The following is a 21,753-nucleotide window of genomic DNA, read 5'->3' as shown; positions in this document are numbered from 1 at the left end:
ACTTAAGTAATCACAGGAAAGATTTTAATAATATGGAAATTGAGAACAAGCAATACTAAACTAGTTTTGAGAGAATAAACAGTTAGTTCGTCCCGTCTCGTCGATTTGATTGTTTGAATCTCTAAAAGAGCATGTACTAGGGGATTTACGTATTTTAATGACACCCACATCAACTTTAAAACCGATTAAGTGGTCCATTTGCTTGAAACTAGAACAGTTGGAGAGTTCAAGACACTAATACCCTAATCAGCATCTCCACTCCATTTTTATATGTAACTCTCGTCGGTTCGAAGGAAGAGGAAAAGCCGTCAAGCTCGGCGAGATAGTAATCTGTATAATCAGTGAATAAGGAATCTCTTATATCACCATTCTCTCTTCTTCCCTCTTCCTACGTATTCTATCTTCACCTGACAGTTAAAAGCATTAGATTAATTTGAATAAAATTACTTGCGATGAGTGCTGAGGCCCTTATTTCCCACAGCCAGCCATGGAAGTGATTTTACATAAATTTTTTATTGCATTTACAATTACATGAATATGCAGTTAAACAAAATGAAGGTCATAAGAATTATATGAATCATTGTCAGAGATTACAAAATTCAAAGTTCAGAGGAAATTCGATACAAAGACAACATAGACACCAACCAACTGCTGAGAACATATAAATTTGTATGCTGAGTGTAGCAATTGAGTTCACCAAATTCATTGCTAATGTGCGACAAGTAGTTGCATTTCATGCTGTTTTTTTTCGTTTCGTCTAAAAGGTGTTTGAGTAATCGTTTCACAATTACAGAGCCAAATATATATGTACAAAGAAACATACTTGCAACAGTACTTATGCGAACTGCAATGCATTTAATGTCATGAGAAAATCTCAAGCAGCAAAAATTCACAGTCATTGCCTAGCCGTTAGCGGGTACTGCTATTGGTCCACTGTTCCAATGTATTGCTTGCTAGTTGTCGGTTTAGTTCGGTCGCTCGGTCGATTGACCGCTTTTCGGGCAACATGTTTGGTACGTCGATTGTTTCTTCATTATTATTATTATTTTTAGACTTTTCGGTTACGCTGTACCTGTACAAATTATTGCTAAAACATGTTCTAAACTTGCAAAAATATGCCATTAAATTTATTTTATTTATAGTACAGTGTGGGTGAAATTTATGCGGACAGAAATTTTAAAACTAAGATAATAAATAAAAATGTTCAATTCAATTTTTAATATTTTTTTTTATTTATTTTTACAATTTGATTAGCTAATTATTTTAATTAAATTAAGTTTATTTTTAAATAAAAAACTAATTAATTTTTTTTTTTACTCAACCAATTCTGATGAAATTCTAAATAAATTCATTAAATTTTAATTCACTCAATTTCAATTTTAATTAATACCAATAAACCATTTTAAATCAATTAAATTATTCAGTTACATAAATTGAAAACCCGTTGAGAATTTTAGATGAATATGCTAGACGAGCGAATTCAGTGTACATATATTTATTATTAAAGGCAGTTCTTCGGCGGATCGGGACATATTTATGACTATATAGTGAATTGAAAGTGAGGATAGTTTCACAAAAAATTTAAATGCGGTTAAAAAGCCAGCAAAGTGAAATTCAAATGTTCCAACAATCTTATGCTTGATATTAACCTCTATGAAAGTATTGACACAGTAGGTAAGCTTCACAGAATCTAATCTTGAAACTGTTTCAGGGATTTACACTTCGGCGGAGTTTTACGAAGCTGTGAGAAACCATTTTCATCACATAAACTTATAATTTCTAACAAGTTCAACAAAGTCGGGACATCTCCAACATCACATTCCATACATCCTAGAAGAGAATTGCATTAAATGAAAGAGAATGCATATCATAAGTCTTCAAAGAGAAAAATATCAGAGAAAAAGAAGACAACTTTGATTCTTTTCTGATCCGTTTGCCTTCACTAGGGTTAGGTATTATTATTTTGAGAAAGACGGGCTCCAGAATCAAGAACTGCAATCTTGAGTATTAAATAAACTGTTGCAAAGTAGTATTTAAATATATTATATTAAATAGGATAATATTTAAAATAAAGAGAAGGTAGAAATATTTTTGGTTTATATTTGAGGTTATGTTCGATGTTACTTAAATTTTAATATATGAAGATTTCTTGAAAACTACTGTTTAATAGTTTCAGATCCAGATCGAATAAACCACTCAGTACAATATATTGCTATTTGTTTTTCGTCTTGTTTTGAATATTTTTGGGTTATGTTTGAGTTTATATTCGATAGTACGTTAATATTAATAAATCAAGCACAGATGAAGCTATTTTCTATGTATTTTAGGCATATGTATATGTAGCAGAAAAAAACCAAACACTACAAGATAGCACTACAAAACTCGGAATTCTCTCAAACAAATATTGAGGTTATGTCGGAGTACAAGTTTACAACAACTTTAATTCGTTTTTTATAGTGTAAATCAGCATATGTAAACTCATTTGAGAGTTGGAAAAGCAAGAAAAGTTAGTTTTGAAGTTCGAGTTTGAGGTTATGTTTTTAGATAAGCTTCAAATTAATTTTCATTAATAAACAATAATTATATCTGAAATATAATGACTTTGAATCAGTCAAAAATATATAATTTGAGTCTGTTAAATATTTTTAACACTTTGTGTGTATGATTTTTCTGACAGACTGTCTGCATGCCCATACAAGTGTGCAGAGAACGCAATTTAGGTTTGCCCATTTTTCGTATAACCACTAACAACAACTCTATTGGCAATAGCAATTGCAGCAGTAACAACAAATACAATAACTACAACAAATAAAAACAACAGCAGAGACAACAACGACATTACCAAGTCAATTTGCAAGTTAACCTTGATACAACCATTTGCCTACAATCCAACCAAAGCAAAGCAAACATTCATCCAGCAGCAGCAGCAGCAACAGCAATTGACGTAGACGCAAAACTGCAAGTCAAAAAGTCGGTGGCGATAAACGCGCTGGCCAAATAATGGCATTTTAGTACAAGTGTACATATGTATGTATGTTGGTAGGTATGTGTATATATGTATATACATATGTTTATATGTGTGCACTTATGAAGCCAAAGAATCCGACGAGATTTCGCAAAAGCGCAAATTTCGCAAAGTTCTTTTGTAAGCTGTGAAAATTGTTGGTGCAACAGCTGGCAGCTGCGGCTTACGAAGAATAAATAGCTGAGACACGGCTGGTGCGCGTGGCATTGGTTGCGCTGCGTTGGCGCATTGACGTCACTCTTCGAGGCTACTGGTGCGCCGGACAGCGCACAGGTGTTTAGCGGCACGAATAGTAAGCATTCGCAAACAGGCGCCCCTTTATTGTAATAGAATTGCACACCGGCACTCACTCATACATACGTACAGGTATGCATATGGGTGTATCCAATACCATGGCTACTGACCACCACTATGGTTATTGTTGTTGTTGTTGCATGGGTAAACTATTGTAATTGCGCGCTACCGACAACTCATTACATACAATTTACACTTTCGCAAATGCAAAAGAAAAGGTGCACACAGGCACATACTATCTTATACAGATATCTGTACATATGTACATTAGTATATAGATATATATTTACATATACATGTATATGTGTAGAATAGCATTATTGCTCTAAAACAATTAATGCACTTGCTCCATTCGCCTTGCCTTTTTGCCCATTCAAATGCATAGAAAACTATAGAAAATAGCAATTCATACACTCACATACAGTACACGGCCATATTATTATATACACAAGCAACTAAAAGCATTTCTCTTGCTTTTTCCGCCAACTTTATTGCATACATTGCTTTGTTACAGTTTTTTCTTACTTTTTTTTCTCACTTTTTTATTTATTTTTTTTTTCATTTCTTTCGAATTTTTTCTCCAACTTCGCATTCGCACTATTTACGCTTGTATTGGTTGGCTATAGAAAATGCATAAATAAATTGAAATTAAGAAGTAGAAAAAAAGAAATGAAATGAGGAAAAGAAGAAATTATAATATCGTACAACAACAACAAGAGTGTAAAATCATATTTATTTTCGTATTTATGTCCAATAGCCGTAAATGCGGAACGGCACATAATAGGCGAGCGAGAGAGCGAAAAGTGCGGTACATAACTACTTTTCTATGTACATTTATATGTTTGTATGAGGCGCACAGTGGCGGGCAAAATAGCAATTATGAATGAGTTGCTCACCTTGCTATTGTGGCAGGCATAGTGAACTAAAAATTATAGATTTTCAAGCTTTTAAGCTAGCGGTGTAAATTCAATGCTTTTTAAATTCACTTAAATGCAATTGTTATAGCAATTCATAGCGTGATGGAAATGGAAATTTAAAAAATATAATAATTGGGATTTTTAAATTTCTTGGAACGTGTCCCAGGAGTCGTCAAAGCGAGCTGAACATACTACAAATCTGCAGAGATTTTTCATTCCATATCCGCTATTTCGCGCGGTTGTTCGAATAAGTGAGATCCGTGAAATCTTTAGCGTGATCTAGCAAAGTCGAGACATTCCAGAAGAATGTGCTGAGATATGATTCCACCTCGTCCTCCTTCATGCAACTTTTACAGCTAGCATCCGGTAAAATTTTTAACCTGACAGCGTGGATCCCTATGGGACAATGGCTAGTTACCAATGACAATGTCTTACTCGTAGAGGTAAACTTTACTGAAGGTGAAGGGCTCGGTAGACCTACTGCGTTTCACTTTAGGCCAGAAGCATCTGGCTACTGCGCAAGTGTTAGTGACTGACCAGTGCTTTCCCAGCTCAGACGAGGCTTATTTGTCCAGTAGTAAACCACAATAGGACAACGTTGTTCATACATGTATCCCTGCTACTAATAGTGATACTGAAGTTCCTGACTGTCCTAACCCTTTAAAAATTAGCTAAATCTTCAAAATATAAAATATATCAAAAATATTCTAGTACATCCTGGCTTTTGGATCTGGATCTGAAAGTATTCCGCTACTTGAATGGTCCTTCAGAAATGGCTGGTGGACTAATGCCTCCGTCCCTTTAAACCCCTCGCAGGCCTCAGAATACGTTCCTCTCCTGACATCATTAACTCCCTCTTTATGGTGGGCGGCTCCCCACACATTGCCTCATAAGTCCTGCGTCAATCCTCGTCAAATCTGTCCAAGTGAAATTCTCTGAAGTTGTGGAGATTTACCCCTTGATCTAACTTAACCTATCTCTTTATTACTCCGTTACCCTGAATCAGCCGGTTCTATGTAACTAGAACGGAAGCGGATTTATATCCACTTAAGGACTATTCCGTTACCCTAACCTAATGGGATCTATGTATTCGGAACGGTTGCGTATTTATAACCCTTTAAGGCTCTACATCAAAATCTTTATCATTTATCATCAAAATTATTTCGGAAATGTCTACAACAACTATTTATTACTTTTTTGACCGAATCAACTACTATTTTTAGTTTAGGTTATCTGCTTAGCATTTATTTCAGCATTTCATTAATATTCGTACTCAATGCAGTGGCATAAATCTGACAAAATCCAACGTCATAACTTTACCCAACACTGCATACAAATCAAACGGTATTTAACACAGCTGAAGCCAACGAATGTGTGGTTGGTGGCTTTATGAATATTGCTTTGTGCAACAACTTTACATAGACAAAATGTATGAATGTATGTATGTACGTGTGGTGTGTGTGTGGCAATTGTGTGGAAATATGGGAAGTTGCTGTCTCAACGCTTGTGGTCTCAAAACAAACCGACGGACGACGATGGCTGACTGCGGGACGCACTGAATCGCATGGAACGGAACTAAAATGCTTGGCCGACAACAGCAACTGACTGACTGAGTGCTTGACTGATTGCCTGCCGTAGTGGCACAATGCGTCGTCAGCTGTAAGTGGGCTCTTCATTCACATATACATATTAACGAGTGTATGCAGTCGGTCTGACTGGCTGACTGACTGACTCTTGGCACTGTGGTCGCTTAATGTCATTATAGACTATATTTATGTGTTTGTATGTATGTATTATAAAAAAATTATATATATATACATATCTGCAACTGTAAGCCGCACTGCACTTCCGTACACTCAGTTAGCTTGGCTTATAGTATTTTATTGCTATTGTTGTTGTTGTTGTCATTTACTATACGCTTGCTAGCCAATGTCTATTAGCAGAATTGGATAGGAAGAGGAAATTGAAAATTTTCAACGTCATTAAATTATTTGCTCGCCATGGTTAGCGTTTTTTCTTCGCTACTTTACTTTTATTTGCCACTTTTTCTGTTGCTTCTTCTTCTCATACCTTTTTTCTCTCATTTTTAATGGCTTTACGCTTTGTTGTTGTTTGTGGCGTTTATCCGTTAGCGTTAGCTTTTGCTTTATACTTGTTGTTGCTACTGTCATTACAATTATTATTATTATTGTTGGCTTGTTGTTGTTATTGTTGCATATGTATGCAGCGCACGTTGCTTCAAAGCAATTGCATATAACTAGTTGCACAGTTAGTTACATACGGATGAAATATATGCGCATATTTTGTTTTTTGTTTATATAAGTGGAAAGAGTATATATGTATGTATGTATATAATATACAAAGCAGTAAATATATATGTAATGTATGAGCTTGGTTTGCTTGAAGCTTTTGTGACTAACTTACAAAGTGTGTACTTCAAGCAGCTGAAACAACAATAAAAAATTAAATAAAACAACAACAATGTAAGCAATTGCAGCTTCGTCAGCAATGAATATATAAACCCAGCTGTTTTTTCGAAATAAAATACAGCGCAGCTAAGTTCATACAGACTCATATATGTAAGTAAGCAAGTAAGAAAACAAACCGTTAAGTCCATTTTATATATACATACATATAAAAATACATATTATATACATTACATATCCATATGTATGTATAAGTCTGAAGATAAAATCGCGCACGAGCGATTTTTGATTTTCGAAAAATTTCCCTTAACCATTTGCTGGCTCATTGTTTTTATTGTTATTATTATATTTTTAATATATTTTCTTAATGCAGTTACTTTCCAGTTAAGTTAGTTAATTTTTTTTGCAATTTTTTTCGCCAAACCGCTATTGTATGCAAATGTATTTTTATGTATTTTTAGTATTTAACATTTGTGCAAAAAAATGCTTAATTTAATTAAAATTTTTGTTTTTGTATTTTTTGTTCAGCACAACCGCAAAACACGTATTAATATAGCGTTTTTTATGCATACACACACATATATACAAATAACCTTTTTTTATATTAAAAACGTTAGCGATTGAAGACGAAAAAGGCACACGAAATTCAATGGCGAAACAGGTTTGCGGATGCGCACAGATACACTCACATATACATATATATATATGTATATAGCATGTTAATAAAAATAAATTATATATGCATAAAAAATATATACTATATACTGACTGTGACTGTCAGCATTAATATATAAAGGTTTTTATGGCAGCACAATAAACAGCTGATGTGTAATTGCGTTTACACCGCAAAAAAGCGATGGAGAAAGAAACTAAAAACGAAAACAAATTAAACATTTGGCTTATTGCATTTGAATACAGCGTTAAAGCTTTGCATAGATAAACTTTATAAATTATAAGCTCATCTGATGGAGGCAGTTGAATGATTTTATAATTATCTGAAAAAAATATATATTTTTTTAAATTCAATGATTTCTAGCTTACAGCGGTAAGGAATTGCGCACAAACCTATGAAAATACTTAGAAGTGATTCAAACCAATATTTCAAAAAACGTTTTGGGAAAAAATTTGTCGTCGTAAAAAATAAATTCAATTTAAAAAAATTACAAGATCATTAAAATTTGGCAATTTTCTCCACTCTTTGTTATTTAAGCTGTTCGTAAAAAATGTTCAATTATTGAGAAAACTCTGCTATTCGAAAAAAGACAAGATAATATTATTCTCCACACAAAAATTATAAGTAAAAATGTCTCAAGAAACTTATGATTAAATTAACCCTTTCGAACCTGAAAGGAACCAGCAGGTAACTTCCTGGTTTATTGATTACTATAGCTTTAGTATAGGTCTTAAAAGTGGAAAATTTTGAAGTGGAGTCTCTACCCCCTCCAGGAGGGTCTAAGGGGGGTGGGACATATGTGTGCATTCCGTTGTTTTGAGCGGGACGTTGGGTCTCTATATCACATAACTCAATAAAAACTATACAGTATGTTGGATATTTTTTATCAACTAAAAATCATTTATTTCATTTATTTTGAAGGAAAAGTTAGTAAAACTGAAATTATATTTCATAAAAATATTACATAAATCATCGTTTATGATAAGGTGCGAAACAATTCTTACATAGTGGAATTTGACACTCTTCACATATCGTTTTAGTGCGTTTTTCAATATTATTGAGGCTTCGTCTTCTGCCTCCTTCAATTTGTAAATGAGTAGCGGTATTCCTATAAGTCTTCTTCTTTTTGGAAATGCAACCAGACCTTCCACTGCGAACATTGGCTGCCGTTTTCTGACCTTCATCAATGAGCTCTTCTGCTAAAACTACTAGAAAATCAATCAATGGCGTCTTCTTACGACGTAACTCTGAATATATTATCCATGAATTTACAACAAACATCATCAAGAGGCGATAAACAACTTTTTTCCACCACTTATTGGATTTTCCCCCCAACAGGTCCCAACAGGTCCGAAAGGGTTAAATCATATATAAATTAGATCATAAAAATGGTTTAAATTTTATATTAATTTTGCGTGTTTTATATTTAGTTTTTAACTCCATAATTATCTTTTTATAAAAAATATAACCTAGTAAAATTATCAAATAAAAAAATTAAAACGTTTAAACAATTTTTGAATTAATTTTTTTTCGTCGAACCGGCTGATTTTATTATTATACATAAAATTTTGATTATTTTAATCCATCAATAATATTTAATCATATTATATTTAACTATTATTTTTTGTATTTTTTAATTTCGCTGATTAAATTTTTATTATTTTATATTATTTTTCAATTGACTTTATAATTTGTATATATGAATACACAAGGTAAGCATTTCAAAAATTATTTTTTTTGTATTTACGCTTTATTTAATACTATTTACGCTTATTTAATTTAATTTAAGCTATGCAGACAAACTTATTTTGTGCTATGTGTATTTTGTATTTTTTATGATACAAAATTATATTTTTAACTCTCTGCTCAGCGACTTCAGGAATTGCAAAATAAGTTGTTAAATTGTTCAATTAATTTAATATGTATTAACTTTTTCACAAGTTAACAATTTGTATTAATATTATATTAAGCAATTTTTTAATTTGTAAATTTTTTATCATATACATATATATAATTTTGTAATAAATTTTATATTATTTTATTTTAACTTATTTCAGTTGTATTTATTTTCGAATGTTATTTATTTCGAAAATCGTTGATACATTATCTTAATACAGCGGAACTTCTCTAACTCGATGAGCCATAAGCCACAAATAAACTTCGAGTTAGAGATACTTCGAGTTATAAAAATTTTCATTAAAACATTAAACTTATCAAAAAGCTGTAAAATATAGATTTATACACAGTTTTAATTATTTACTTCATATAGCGTTTTATTTAAATACGTTTAATCATTTAATAAGTCATTATGTTTGTTGCATTTTGCTATTGTTTGGCTCTTGACGTTTGTATCCCTCCATACGACATAGAAACACTCTTTCAAAATTGTGCCTCGATAGTAAAATTTTACATTTTGTATTATGCCCTGATCGAAAAGTTCGAATTATGGGGAGCTTCGAGTTAAGAAAGTTTGAGTTATGGAAGGTAATTTGTATGAAATTTGATTTCTAAACGCTATTGCCAATACAAAAGTTCGAGTTATAGAAGTTCCACTGTCGCATTTATCGCATTTTTTAACTATATTAATTTTTTAACTATGGTTATTTTATATTATTTAAATTGTTCATAAATTGCCATTTACTTTTATGTTATGTTTTTATGTTTAATTATTTATATTTCTTTTATACAAATATGTCACTCTTAAATAAATTTATTTATTTTTAATAATACTACTTTTTCCAATTTTTTTAAGAAATCTATTTTTAAATTATTATTATTTTAATTTATTTTTTCATTATTTGTAATAAATTATTTCTTTTTATTATTTTAAGTATTTTTACAGTCTTTAATGTGTTCACATTTGTATTATTTCATTTTTTTATTTTAATCTCACGAATATACAGTTAGGAAATTCTTTAAAAGTGGTTAATTATTTTCGAAATTTAATTTTCCGTTATTTTTATAACAAAATTTATAAAAATATTTATATTTTATAGACAATAGTATTTGTTATAAATTAATTAGGTTTTTTAATTGTTACTAATATTAAGTAATTTTTATTTATTTAATTGTTTATTGTAATCGTTAATTTAAAATTATTAATATTTTTTTATTTTTATTTATTTATTATTTTGCTTTCTTTATTTTTTACCTTTCGGTATTTAAATATTTTTTTTTTAATGTTCTAATTTTTAATTTAATATTTCTTAATTAGTTTTAGCAATATACTTTTATTCTATTTTATATTTTTAAAGATATTTTTTATGACAATGAATTCATTAACTTTTTTCAATTTTATTAATTTTAATTATATTTTCCATAAAATTTTTAATACCTTAATTTATTCAACTCCTCTATTTAATTCTTTTTTGTTTTATACCATGTCTTCATAGCTTAAGCATTTGTGATAAATTTTTGTTACTGTTCATTTAAAATTATTATAATTTTTTCATTTTGATTATTTTTTTGTTTTAACTTATATAATTTTCACTTCATTTTTTAATATATAAATTTTATCGTTTTTTTTTAAATTATTTTAATTTTCTAATTAAGTATTTCATAAATAATTTTAGCAATAATTTTTTTAAAATAAATTTGTTATTACAATAAGTACATTAATTTTTTACGGTTTTATTATTTTAATTGTTTTAGTAAATTAAATTTGTAATACATTTAATTCATACAACTCTCTTATTTATTTTTTTTTGTTTTATATCTGCATAGCTTAAGCATTTGTAATAAATTTGTGTTATTGTTTACTTAAAATTATATAAATTAATTTTTTTCGGCATTTAATTTTTAAAGGTTGTTTTGTTCTCACTTTGTTCAAATTTTTTAATCCATTACTTCTTAATTAATTTTAGCAATATTTTGTTTATTAAATTTTTAATTTCTATTTAATTTTTATTTTTTTTTATTTCTATTTAAATTTTATTTTATTTTTTTTGTTTTAGAAATGTACAATAAATTTGTTAATTTTTTCTACAATTTTATTAAATATTATTATTATTAATTATTTGTTTTAATTCATTTATTTTTAATTTATTTATTTTTATTCCACCCTCAGTGACACACAACTTCAGCAATAAAATTATAACTTTTTTTCTGCAGTGTACACAACAACTGTCGACATTTGTTGTATTTATGCTTTTTTCCAAGTATTATTTTTATTTATGCAATTGTATACATATGTATATATGTACACACTTTAGTGCTGTTGCGTTTTTAGGGCATACTAATACAAATAACTTATAAGTGTTTATATGTATGTATGTAGGTGCATAAAAAACAAATGACAGTCGCTTCCTACTTCACCGGCCCTGGCAATATCAAAAACAACACGCACAAGTACGAACACACGCACACACACATGCACTTATTAATTGTGGCTCATAAATGCATAAAACATATGAACGCATTTTACTATAATGATATGCAAATAGACAGATTATATCTGAATATATATATATATATATATATATATATAAATATATATATATATATATATATATATATATTCAGATATAATCTGTCTATATATATATATATATATATATATATATGTGTATTTGTAGACGCATATATGGCAAGAATAATTGCAGTTATATAAATATATCAATATTGCTTTTAGTTGGTATTTGTGTGTCTGTGTATTTGATTTACGAAATTGCACACGACAAATATGTATTAATTAATTTAAGTGTCAATTTCGGTTGCAAAATTATTATATTTGCTTTTGGTCACACATCTGTCATACGTGCGGTCACTATATATTGTTGTTGTTGTTATTTTCTTGTTTTTATTGTTGCTGTGATGATACAATCAAGCGCGCCGTAAAAGCACTGCTGACGCGCTGTGAACAGGATAGGCGCACGGTAGCGACGCGGTACAAAGAGCAACGCGGCGCAGCGCGTCCACACGACATATTTCAAATGATGCATTAAATTTTGTATATATGTAACCACATTAAAGCTATATGTAGTTATATAAATATTAATTTGTCAAGCGCTTGCCATATAAACTTTAGTTTGCACTTTGAGACACCGAGCGTTACAACTTTTTCGAATATTTCTCATTCAAATACACTTGTAAATTGCACAAGACACACGTACACATGTGTTTATAGATATATATTTTCAGCAATTGTCACTATGCGCTTGACACCGACGACACATCCTTCACCCCGGCCTTGCGCGCGCCACTCACCAGAGTGGCTCAATTCAAAGCTTTATTTCACACAAGCTCAAATTCATATGCGCGCACACACACACACAAGCGCGCGCGTTCAGCTTAAGCGTATGGCGAATTTTTCGCAAAAATTGTACTTTTTAATATTTTTTAAATTAATATTTATTTTTTTAAATAAATATTAAATTTTTAAAAATATATATATACTTTTATTTGATTAAAACATCAATTTTCATTACTTTGCAACCATTATTGCTGCCGCGCACTGCACACACATTACACAACACAAAGCGTTCGCTAGCAAAAAACCATAAAAATAACAAAAATTTTTGGCGATTTTTTTCCAAATTTGTTTTCAAAACGCGCCGTGAACCGCACTTAAAGCCAACAACGAACGAAACATTGAAACTAACCAACAAACACTGGCCACTGCGGCGGTACGTCGAGCGAGCGAGCGAATGGTGGCGGTATACACACACACGCGCGCATACATCGAACGTTGTTAAAGCTACCTTAGCTGATTATTTGCGCCATACAAACGAGTGAGCGCGCCGCACACGATACACGAATAGACTAAGTTAGCCCACTTGCTGTGACTTGGCGACTACCCACCAACCAAAAAGTACGCCCGAGCGCAGCACACAACACACCGCGTTGGCTATGCGCGCGCGCGCGCTCACATATAAACGCGCGTTCATACGCTCTCAAATACCACACGCTTATTATGAAGCACAACGCGCGCTCGGAGCGTATAAATTCAATACATATTTTCAACCAACATACGATATTGGAGTGTAGCAGCAGCGTTAAGCAATGCACAGCGTATCGAGTGAGCGCGCCAACGAAACTAAACAAACGAACCAGCAGACACAGCAAGCAAGCAAACAAACTAACGCGCGTCAGCAAAGTAAGCAGATCAGTAAGCTAGCTTGCTTGCTGCTAGCTAGCCAGCGAAGCGCGCAACAAACAACAATCACTCAACAGCTCGCAACAGCAGAAAAAATAAAAGGAAATTAGCTCAGCGTCAACAAACGTAAAAATGCTGGCGCGCGGCAAGCGCAGCCGCCAACACTGCGACATCGAAGCGCAACGCGCTCAGTAGCACGGCGTTGTAAACATAAAATAATATTTGGATGAGCATTTGTGTTGCTGCTGTTGTTGTAAATCATCTGCTCTGAGATAGCGTCGCTTCCGCGCCCATAACACCGCCGCGCTGCCATTTACAATTCAAGCGCGACTTGGCGTCTCAACGCCCGCTTGCAGTTGTAATGAAATAAATACGCAGCGCAAACAACAAACTAAATAAATAATTTGAAAAATATAAATAAATAGTTATAGAGCTATGTACCGATTTTAATAATCGTGTTTGCGTGACACGCCGCGCCGCGCCGTGCCGCGTCGCTCGTGCGGCTGTGTGTTAATTTTCATCTTGTATGCGCGCTGCGGTGGCGCTCTCAATCAGGTGTTGTCTCTATGGCTGACACTGTATTTTTTCCAGATTGCCTTATTGTTTACCTTTCTATTTGTTGTTGTTGTTGTGTTACTTAAGCAATTGCTTCATTTACTTATTTATTTATTAGACTTTGCTTTGGCTACCTCGAGTCGCAGTGGTAAAGGTAATTAATTATTTTCTTTTTCGTTGGAAATTTAGAACGTTTTCGGTGTTAATTGTTTGATAATGGCGCAGAGTCATGCAGGAAATAGTAAATGTGTATATTATATAGTGTGAAATTCTATGCGACAACGTTAGCAGGAGTTAGGCATACAATATATATTTATTTAGGATTTTGTTTACTCAGCAGTTTCGGTAGTACAAATATGTATTGAAGAATTAGCTGCAAATAACTGCTTCCTAAACTCAAGTAATATCCGTTTGACTCTGTTAAAAACTTTTGTATGTTGAGTTTTTTAGTTTTTATGGATTTAAATTTTTGATGACTTTTTTTTCAGTCACGAAATTTCTGGATTGGTACCGAATTTTCGGGATTGTGACTATGTAATAAAAATAAACTGAATTACATAGATTTGAAAAATGTATGATCAACTATGAAAAAGTTTCTGGATTGATCCCGAATTTTAATTGTGTCCCGAAATTTCGGGATTGGCACCGATTTTTTACTCCAATTTCTTTTATCCACTATTTTTTTAATTTTTGGGATTGATCCCGAATTTTAATCAACAAATATGCTAATTTGCTGAATAAATTATACTTAGTTCATTAGAATTGTTCTTGAACATTGAATATTTCTCCTCTGGACTCTTCCTAAGATGCGTTAGTGAGAGCGTTGCCCTGGATTTACAACTATCTTACCAGGGTTCATTAGAAAGGTGACTTCTTCAATGAAGAACTAACTTCATAATCGAACAATTCTCCGAATACTTAGTTAATGTTACTCACAAAGTCGGTCAGTCCATAGTTTCATGGTTGTGGTAAAGATTTATAATAATGTAAAGGATGAAGAGGTCAAATGTCAAATTTCAAGAATGACTATTGTATGATAAGGTATATTATCTTTGAATCTCCTGTCCTATCTCCTTCTGCCAAAGTCTAAAAGCATTGACCAAGTGTTCATCAGAGCATACAATACACAAAATTATTAAAAACAATATCTAAAGGATCGGAACTTCAAATAAAATAAATTAATGTTAATTTTTTAAACCAAAAATACCCACTGTACCATAAAGAAATTAATTTATTTACTTATTAGTCGAATAAAATACAAATAGCAACAGCGATAAAGCGATTTTCATATCTATTAAGTAAATAAATAGCAATAGAGCTGGTATTATAATTACTTTAGAAGCGCAAAAGTTGCTGTTGTTTTTGCGCATTTAAATTCGGTTGCCAAAAAATAAATGAATCAATCAAAATGACTATCAGTCATTGGTATTGAACTTTGCTCGGTTGGTTGTATCTAAAGTTAAGATACTACTTACAATATTCTAGAACGTTGGAATAACAAAAAATAATAAGGGTCTTAGATAAAATTCGATAGAGATTGTCTTTATCGAGACATTTATGGGATTCCCCTTGTAAAATATACAGCTACAAGCAGTTAGAGAAGATAGTAGTTCCGCAACTCAATATTACTGACCCAAGGAGCTTTTATAAATTGTTGGATGTCACCAATTTTACGATAACACATTATTCGAAAACGATAAGAGCTGGTGAATATTTTGCTGTTGAATCAAGGTCCATAAATGACCAATAAGCACTCGCTAGGCAAACCCTTACTATAAGACTTTAAATAGCCTTTCCGAAAGAACTTTTATGGATTTCTGAACTTCCTTAAACAAAATAGAAATATAATTAAGAACTTTCTCATGGTTTTTCTGGACTTATTATATACTCGAGATAAAAAACTTATAGGTTAAAGAAATATTGACCGTGGGTAGAAAGCTACTTTAAGAAGATGTCTAGGGATTCTATAGGTTTTATAGAACTAAAAATGAGAGATAGAAGTGAAGAAGAAACTATAAATTAGAGACTGAAATGCGTTGTACGACTTAATAGGGAAAGGCACTCCCTATGATGATAGTCCGCAAAAGCTTACTAGTCGGATTTATGAACGAACTTGCCGATATAAAAAGGACTAAATCGTCTATGAAATCTAGTAATTTCTCCAATCTTAGAACTGGTTTACTGTGGAATTGGGTAACTATATACGGACATGTACATGGACAATAAGTGAAAAACAAACCTAAATTGACAATCTTGGAAAGAAAAATTATCCGAACATTTTTCGGCACAGTCAGAATTGGGCCTGATGAATGGATGGACATGGCATAGCGAACTGGAACAGCTAATTCAAGGCGAAAACGTGGTGCGATTTATTAAAACGCAACAAATTAAATGACTAAAATATATTATAAGAATGGATGATTCACGAGCCCAAAGAAGATAATGGACGCGAAAGCATTCAACGGCAAAGCAAGAGGAAGGGATGAATTAAAGGAAGATCTGAAGAAACTCCGATTGAAAAACTGGAAAGAGACACCGTTGCTTGGAAGCATATTGTTCTACAGGCTGAAGCTCGCAAAGAGCTGTAGAGCCAAATGATTTTGATAAATAAGTCTGAAGAACTAAAACTAGGAAGCGTTTACATGAAAACACCAATGTTATCTTTAGGAGGTGAATACAGAACAACAAATCTCTCATTAGAGACACTTGGATGAGGTATTTACTTCATTGGTTTGGTTGATTTGATTATCTAACTTTTTCTAGAAATCGTTCTTCTTTACAATACAGATGAACTTCCTAAACTCGAATCACCATAATCCACAAAAAAACTTCGAGTTTGAGAGACTTCGAGTTATACAAGGAAATTTGTATGAAATTTGACTTCTATCGCCAATGCAAGAGTTATGGAGAACTACGAGTTGTGGAAGTTCAACTGTATTTCGATAACTTCAAACATAGATCTTTCAATAACCTAGGTGAAAAGAGTTCAACATCGATGCGGATTTTCAACTCATGGCACAATTTTTGTGAGAGAAAAAATTTCGAAAAAATAACTAAAGAGATGCCTGCCGTTTAACTTGAAAACCGTTTGGGAACAGCTGCGTCAACTTGCTAAAACAATTGCGAAAACAAACGTTGGAAATAAAAACTAAAAGCACATATGAGTATGAGTACGTAAATGTATCCAGTAAAACCACCAGACAACCTACATAGGTGTACATATGAGTATGCATGTATGTATGTTTGCAGCAATATTGACGTGTTTTCGGGGGGTTCGCTTAAAACTTGCACAAAGAAACAACACAAAAGAAATATACGATATACCCAACTGCTGATTGTTTGACGACTTTTATTGTTTGCCAGCAGCTGTAGTTGTTGTTGTTGCAGTTGCTAGTTATATATTTGCAGAGCACTGCAACAAGCTCATATATCGAGTATGTCTCCCGGCATACGATGTACAAAAATGCCAGTAGACAATATACGCTCGCTCGTTTAATGAAAAGCTAACTTTACTCACGGCGACAAAACAAGTCAGCTCAATAGCGCACCAGGCGGCACTTAGTTAGTTAGTCCAGCTCAGCTGAGCGCAAGGCAGCTCGCCTGGGCAGTCAGCCCAGCCAGCGGAACCAAACAAAAGCGGATGAGAGTTTTATTTGTTCGAAACTATGGCTGTGTGTACCGGTAGGTTGGGACTTGCTCTCCAAACAGTCACAGGGGAGTAGAGTAAGCGACTCGTATGTGCCGTACCTTATACATGCGACCGCATCGTCGTTAGCGTCAGCGTCAAGCGCGCTTTGAGCCGGACTGCGCTTACGTTACGCTCAAGTGAGTCACACCGAACGAACGAATGGGACGATTGTTCGCAACGTAAAGTACTAGTATATACGAGTATGTGTAAAGTCACGGGCCATAACGTGAAAATACAGTGGGACGCATGCGGGTCTACGGACAGTAGTTATGGAAGTATGGATGAACGTTACGGGCAGTCTGTGGCTCAAGCTGAGGAAGTAGCGGGCAGCGCGGTGTCGCGTGTAAGCTCAACGGATGGATGGGTGGACGGACGGACGGACAACAAGCGTACGGGTAACAACAGAAATTTCAACGAAAAGCAATAAAATAATTTTTGTTCATGAATAGAAAAAGTGAATGTTGACTACATATATACGATTATTTACATATGTATATAGTATGCATGCAAATGTACGAAAAGTTTTCCATTGTAACTAGCTTCGTACTAATTTATATTTTTGTTTATGTGTGAATGAAAAAAATTTTAGTATGACAAAGGTAAACGTTTTGCAGTCACGTCTAGAATGTACATATATACATATATAGCATATACATTTAAAGAGACACTGGAGCCTTTTTGAGAACCTTACATCACCGTTTTGAACCCGTTTCCATATCAGTCTCGACCTTTAGGTTCGAAATTTCTAGTTAATACTCAAATATTCATAAAAATATCTAATTGTAGTGTCCTCTCAGAGAACCAATTAGTCAATAGTACAGACCTTGAATATGTGGACAGTTTGTTATGTTAAGCTCTATGGCTGATCTCTCTAGGATTAAGTGTTAAAGATAAGTGTTTCATGAAACCAGAAAACTATTGTAGTTGGTGTTGTATCGGCAAAGCGTCTCGAACCCATCACATATTGCTTAGGTTAATTATTTCTACTCCAACTAGTTTAATTGGATGTCTGTTTGTGAGAGATCAGGCTCGATCTCGTAAAGGCGGAACGGTCAAGAAGGATGCGCAGAGGGAATTTTCTTCTTCTAAACAACCTCTATTTCTTGTTTATACTCAAACATTCACAACAATCTCTATTGGTAGAGAGAACCCGATCCAACTCTGATCCGTTGTCTCGCAGTGAGATGATCAAGCTCGATCTCGTAAAGGCGGGACGGTCTCGAAGGATGTGTTGAGAGAATTTTCTTCTTCTAAACAACTTCCAGTAATAGACTTAGATCAATTAACATCTCTATAAGAAAGGAAAGTTGAACTTTGCTAAGAATGAAGATCTGTTGTGATTAAACTCTTGCCAGAAGGGTCTTGCAAGAGTTTCACAAGTTTTTTAGGTATTCCAACTTCCCAAAGGAAGCACATTTTACTCATAAACTTATTAATATTAGAACCAGCAAAACCTATTCCCGTGATAATGCGTGAATAATCGATTTTCCATTTCCTACTGAGCCATTTAAAAATTTCGAGAGTTACTTTAGGGATTACTTCGTCACCTACAATTCATATATTTTAAAGTCTGAAACAGAATCGAAGAAAAAATCTAGAAAAAGTCTAAACTGATTACTCAAAGACGAGAGAAAAGTTCGGAAGGGGAGATTGAGAGCGAAATTAATGGAGAGCAATTGTCGTTTGATATTCGTATATATAGATAAGGAATAGTTGTCAGTTCCAGAAACCGGCGTAAAGCCGTTCTTGAATAGGAACGAATGGAACGTGTAATGTAAGATCCAAATGTACGAAGGCATGAGAAAAATGTGGGATTCCGTACTAACTGGCAAACGATTTTTATTTGGCATTCCGAAAAAGTTGATGTAGTGCTCTGACCTATATATAGCAAGCGGTCGATAATATTCCAATTCGGAATAATATCTACTGGTCTGGAACTTAATTGTTTAGAAATTGACTGCGTTAGATAATTTGAGATTTATATATTCATATATATGTAGTCTTTATCACCGCTGCCTAAAGGCTAAATATGTATGAAGTTAAGATTTCAAGAATATTAGATGTATGAGATCAGACCGCAAAAGGAACACATTAGGATCATTAACAGACTATGTTAATGTTTAAGAAATATTTCTTGATCATGACCATGTTGCTCCATCTTGAACAAACTTGAAAATGATATCTAAAAGGTTTGGTAAACAGCAATTGGGTTTAGAGTTTTATGGAGTAGGTAATATGCTCCGTATATCTACTGTGGAATCTTATGCTTCAGATCTCATGAAATGAAAAAAAATCTTCTTTTTCACTTAATTAAAAGACCAAGCCATACAGTCAGGCTTACTGTTTGACTGATCCATCAACATGTCCAACGGTCACGTTGAACTATTTCTGATACAGTTGACATAGTTTTGTCACCGTGACCATAGGGACAGCAGTTGCTACTGACAAACCCTCCACCACATAGGTGGAGACATGACTTGTGGAAGTGTATTTTTGTGTCATACGAGCAAATGACGAATGATAATTACAATGAATTTATACTACATAGTCTGTAGTATATACATATATGTATTTATGTGTAGACTAAATATGTAACATTATAGTTTTAATTAATATTATAAGCGTACGCCTTTTTTCTAGTTTTCTAGAAAAAGCAACAACAATAAAACTAGAGAATAGTAGTAGTCGTTGCAATAAAAGCAACGCTGACATGAATACAACACCGTCACCCAGACAACAAGCTACATGAAGTGTGTAAAAAAAGATAGAACTTAAAACATAATATGGTCGTAAATATGTTTGCAGCAAATGAAAACTAAATGTTAGCACGAAATTGGAGCGCAGAAAGATATATTAAACAAGTAACTATATAATTTTATATCTATGTATGTGTTGTTGTTGTAGGCAACGCTAATAAAAATGACACGCCGCAACAGCAACAAATCGTACTATATTTTTTGTTGTATAAGTTAGTGTTGTTGTACATATTATACGCGTATTCGCTTTATTTAATTTCATTTTATATTCACACATTTTTACTTCACATTTTAATTTGCCATGGAAACATCGCGAGTCACGTCTATTTTTTTTTTTTTGCTAACTATTTTCTCACACAACGTTTAATATTTCGTAAGAATCTTCTTGAGTTCATTTTTTGTGTGTCTTCCATTCGGCTTGCTGGCCGAAAATGCTGACACATATGTGTACAAAATTCGCAAACAAGTGGGTGGCGGATGGGAGCGACAGACAGCTTAATAGATACATGCTGCTTGCCATAGTTGGCGATATTTTTTTGCAAAATTTAAAATACTTGTTTAGGCAAAGAACATTCATTTGTCACACAAAAAAATTATTCCAATTTTGCAACAAAAAAAATATGAAAAAGTAATCATAAAAAGACGATAGATAGGAACAAATATTAAAAGAAAGAATACAGGGTGTCTTTGTTAAGATAAATAATTTCCTAGATGGATAGCTGTCACAAAAGCTGTCAATTCATGTCATCCTGTGTTTGACATTACTGTTCAGTAGTCAGGCTTGTCTGTGATTACATTTTCCTGGAAGATTCCAACCGTTTTCTAGTACTATCTAATTTCATAGAGGCATAGCTGTCAAACAATCTCCCAAAAAAGTTGAAAAGCTCTGAATAATCATTTCCAAATCTTGAGTTCTTTGTTGTAAGCTTACATTGCCTTTTTAACCGGTAATAAGAAGGAATTTCGAATAAAAAATCTTAGAAAATCCTTACTAAATACTCAAAGACGATTCGCTCATTGGAGTTCGAGAAACGTTCGGAATTCTAGACTGAGAGAGAGCGTGCAATTGATGTTTGATCTTCACACATATAGATGAGTAATAGTTCGCCGAGTTCAAGAAACTTGCGTTTTACTAGAATTAAGCGAACAATTTCTCATTGAACTTGAAGGAAACGAACTATGTGAAAATAACGATCTAACGATACGATCTGCCTTTTTAACCGATACGTAAATAAGCTATAGTACCATATTACGACAAAGAATGAGTCTAAAGAGACTCTTCAGACTCCCTAGCATCCATAAAATATTACAGTTTTGAGTGGAGG

General features: G+C 32.9%; 1 protein-coding gene across 7 annotated transcripts in view; it reads right to left on the bottom strand.

Moving 5' to 3' along the window:
- LOC105216656 (uncharacterized) overlaps positions 1 to 21,753 on the bottom strand; it is a 115,841-nt gene that overhangs the window by 36,155 nt on the left and 57,933 nt on the right. For 2 of the 7 annotated variants that reach the window (XM_011191268.3, XM_054230339.1), the window contains exon 1: positions 12,936 to 13,269. The exons of 3 other annotated variants lie outside the window; for them this stretch is intronic. Coding sequence is in view for 1 of the 4 variants with exons in the window: in XM_054230339.1 (XP_054086314.1) it covers positions 12,936 to 13,015 (80 nt within the window). In the remaining 3 variants the exon portion in view is untranslated. Of the gene's footprint in view, positions 1 to 12,761; positions 13,270 to 21,753 lie in introns of those variants that run through there. 2 more of the 7 variants (XM_029042504.2, XM_029042510.2) reach the window with 2 other exon arrangements.

This window comes from Zeugodacus cucurbitae, chromosome 4 (assembly GCF_028554725.1).
Source record: "Zeugodacus cucurbitae isolate PBARC_wt_2022May chromosome 4, idZeuCucr1.2, whole genome shotgun sequence".
Taxonomy (NCBI): Eukaryota; Metazoa; Arthropoda; class Insecta; order Diptera; family Tephritidae; genus Zeugodacus; species Zeugodacus cucurbitae.
This window is presented reverse-complemented; position numbering and strand designations above follow the sequence as displayed.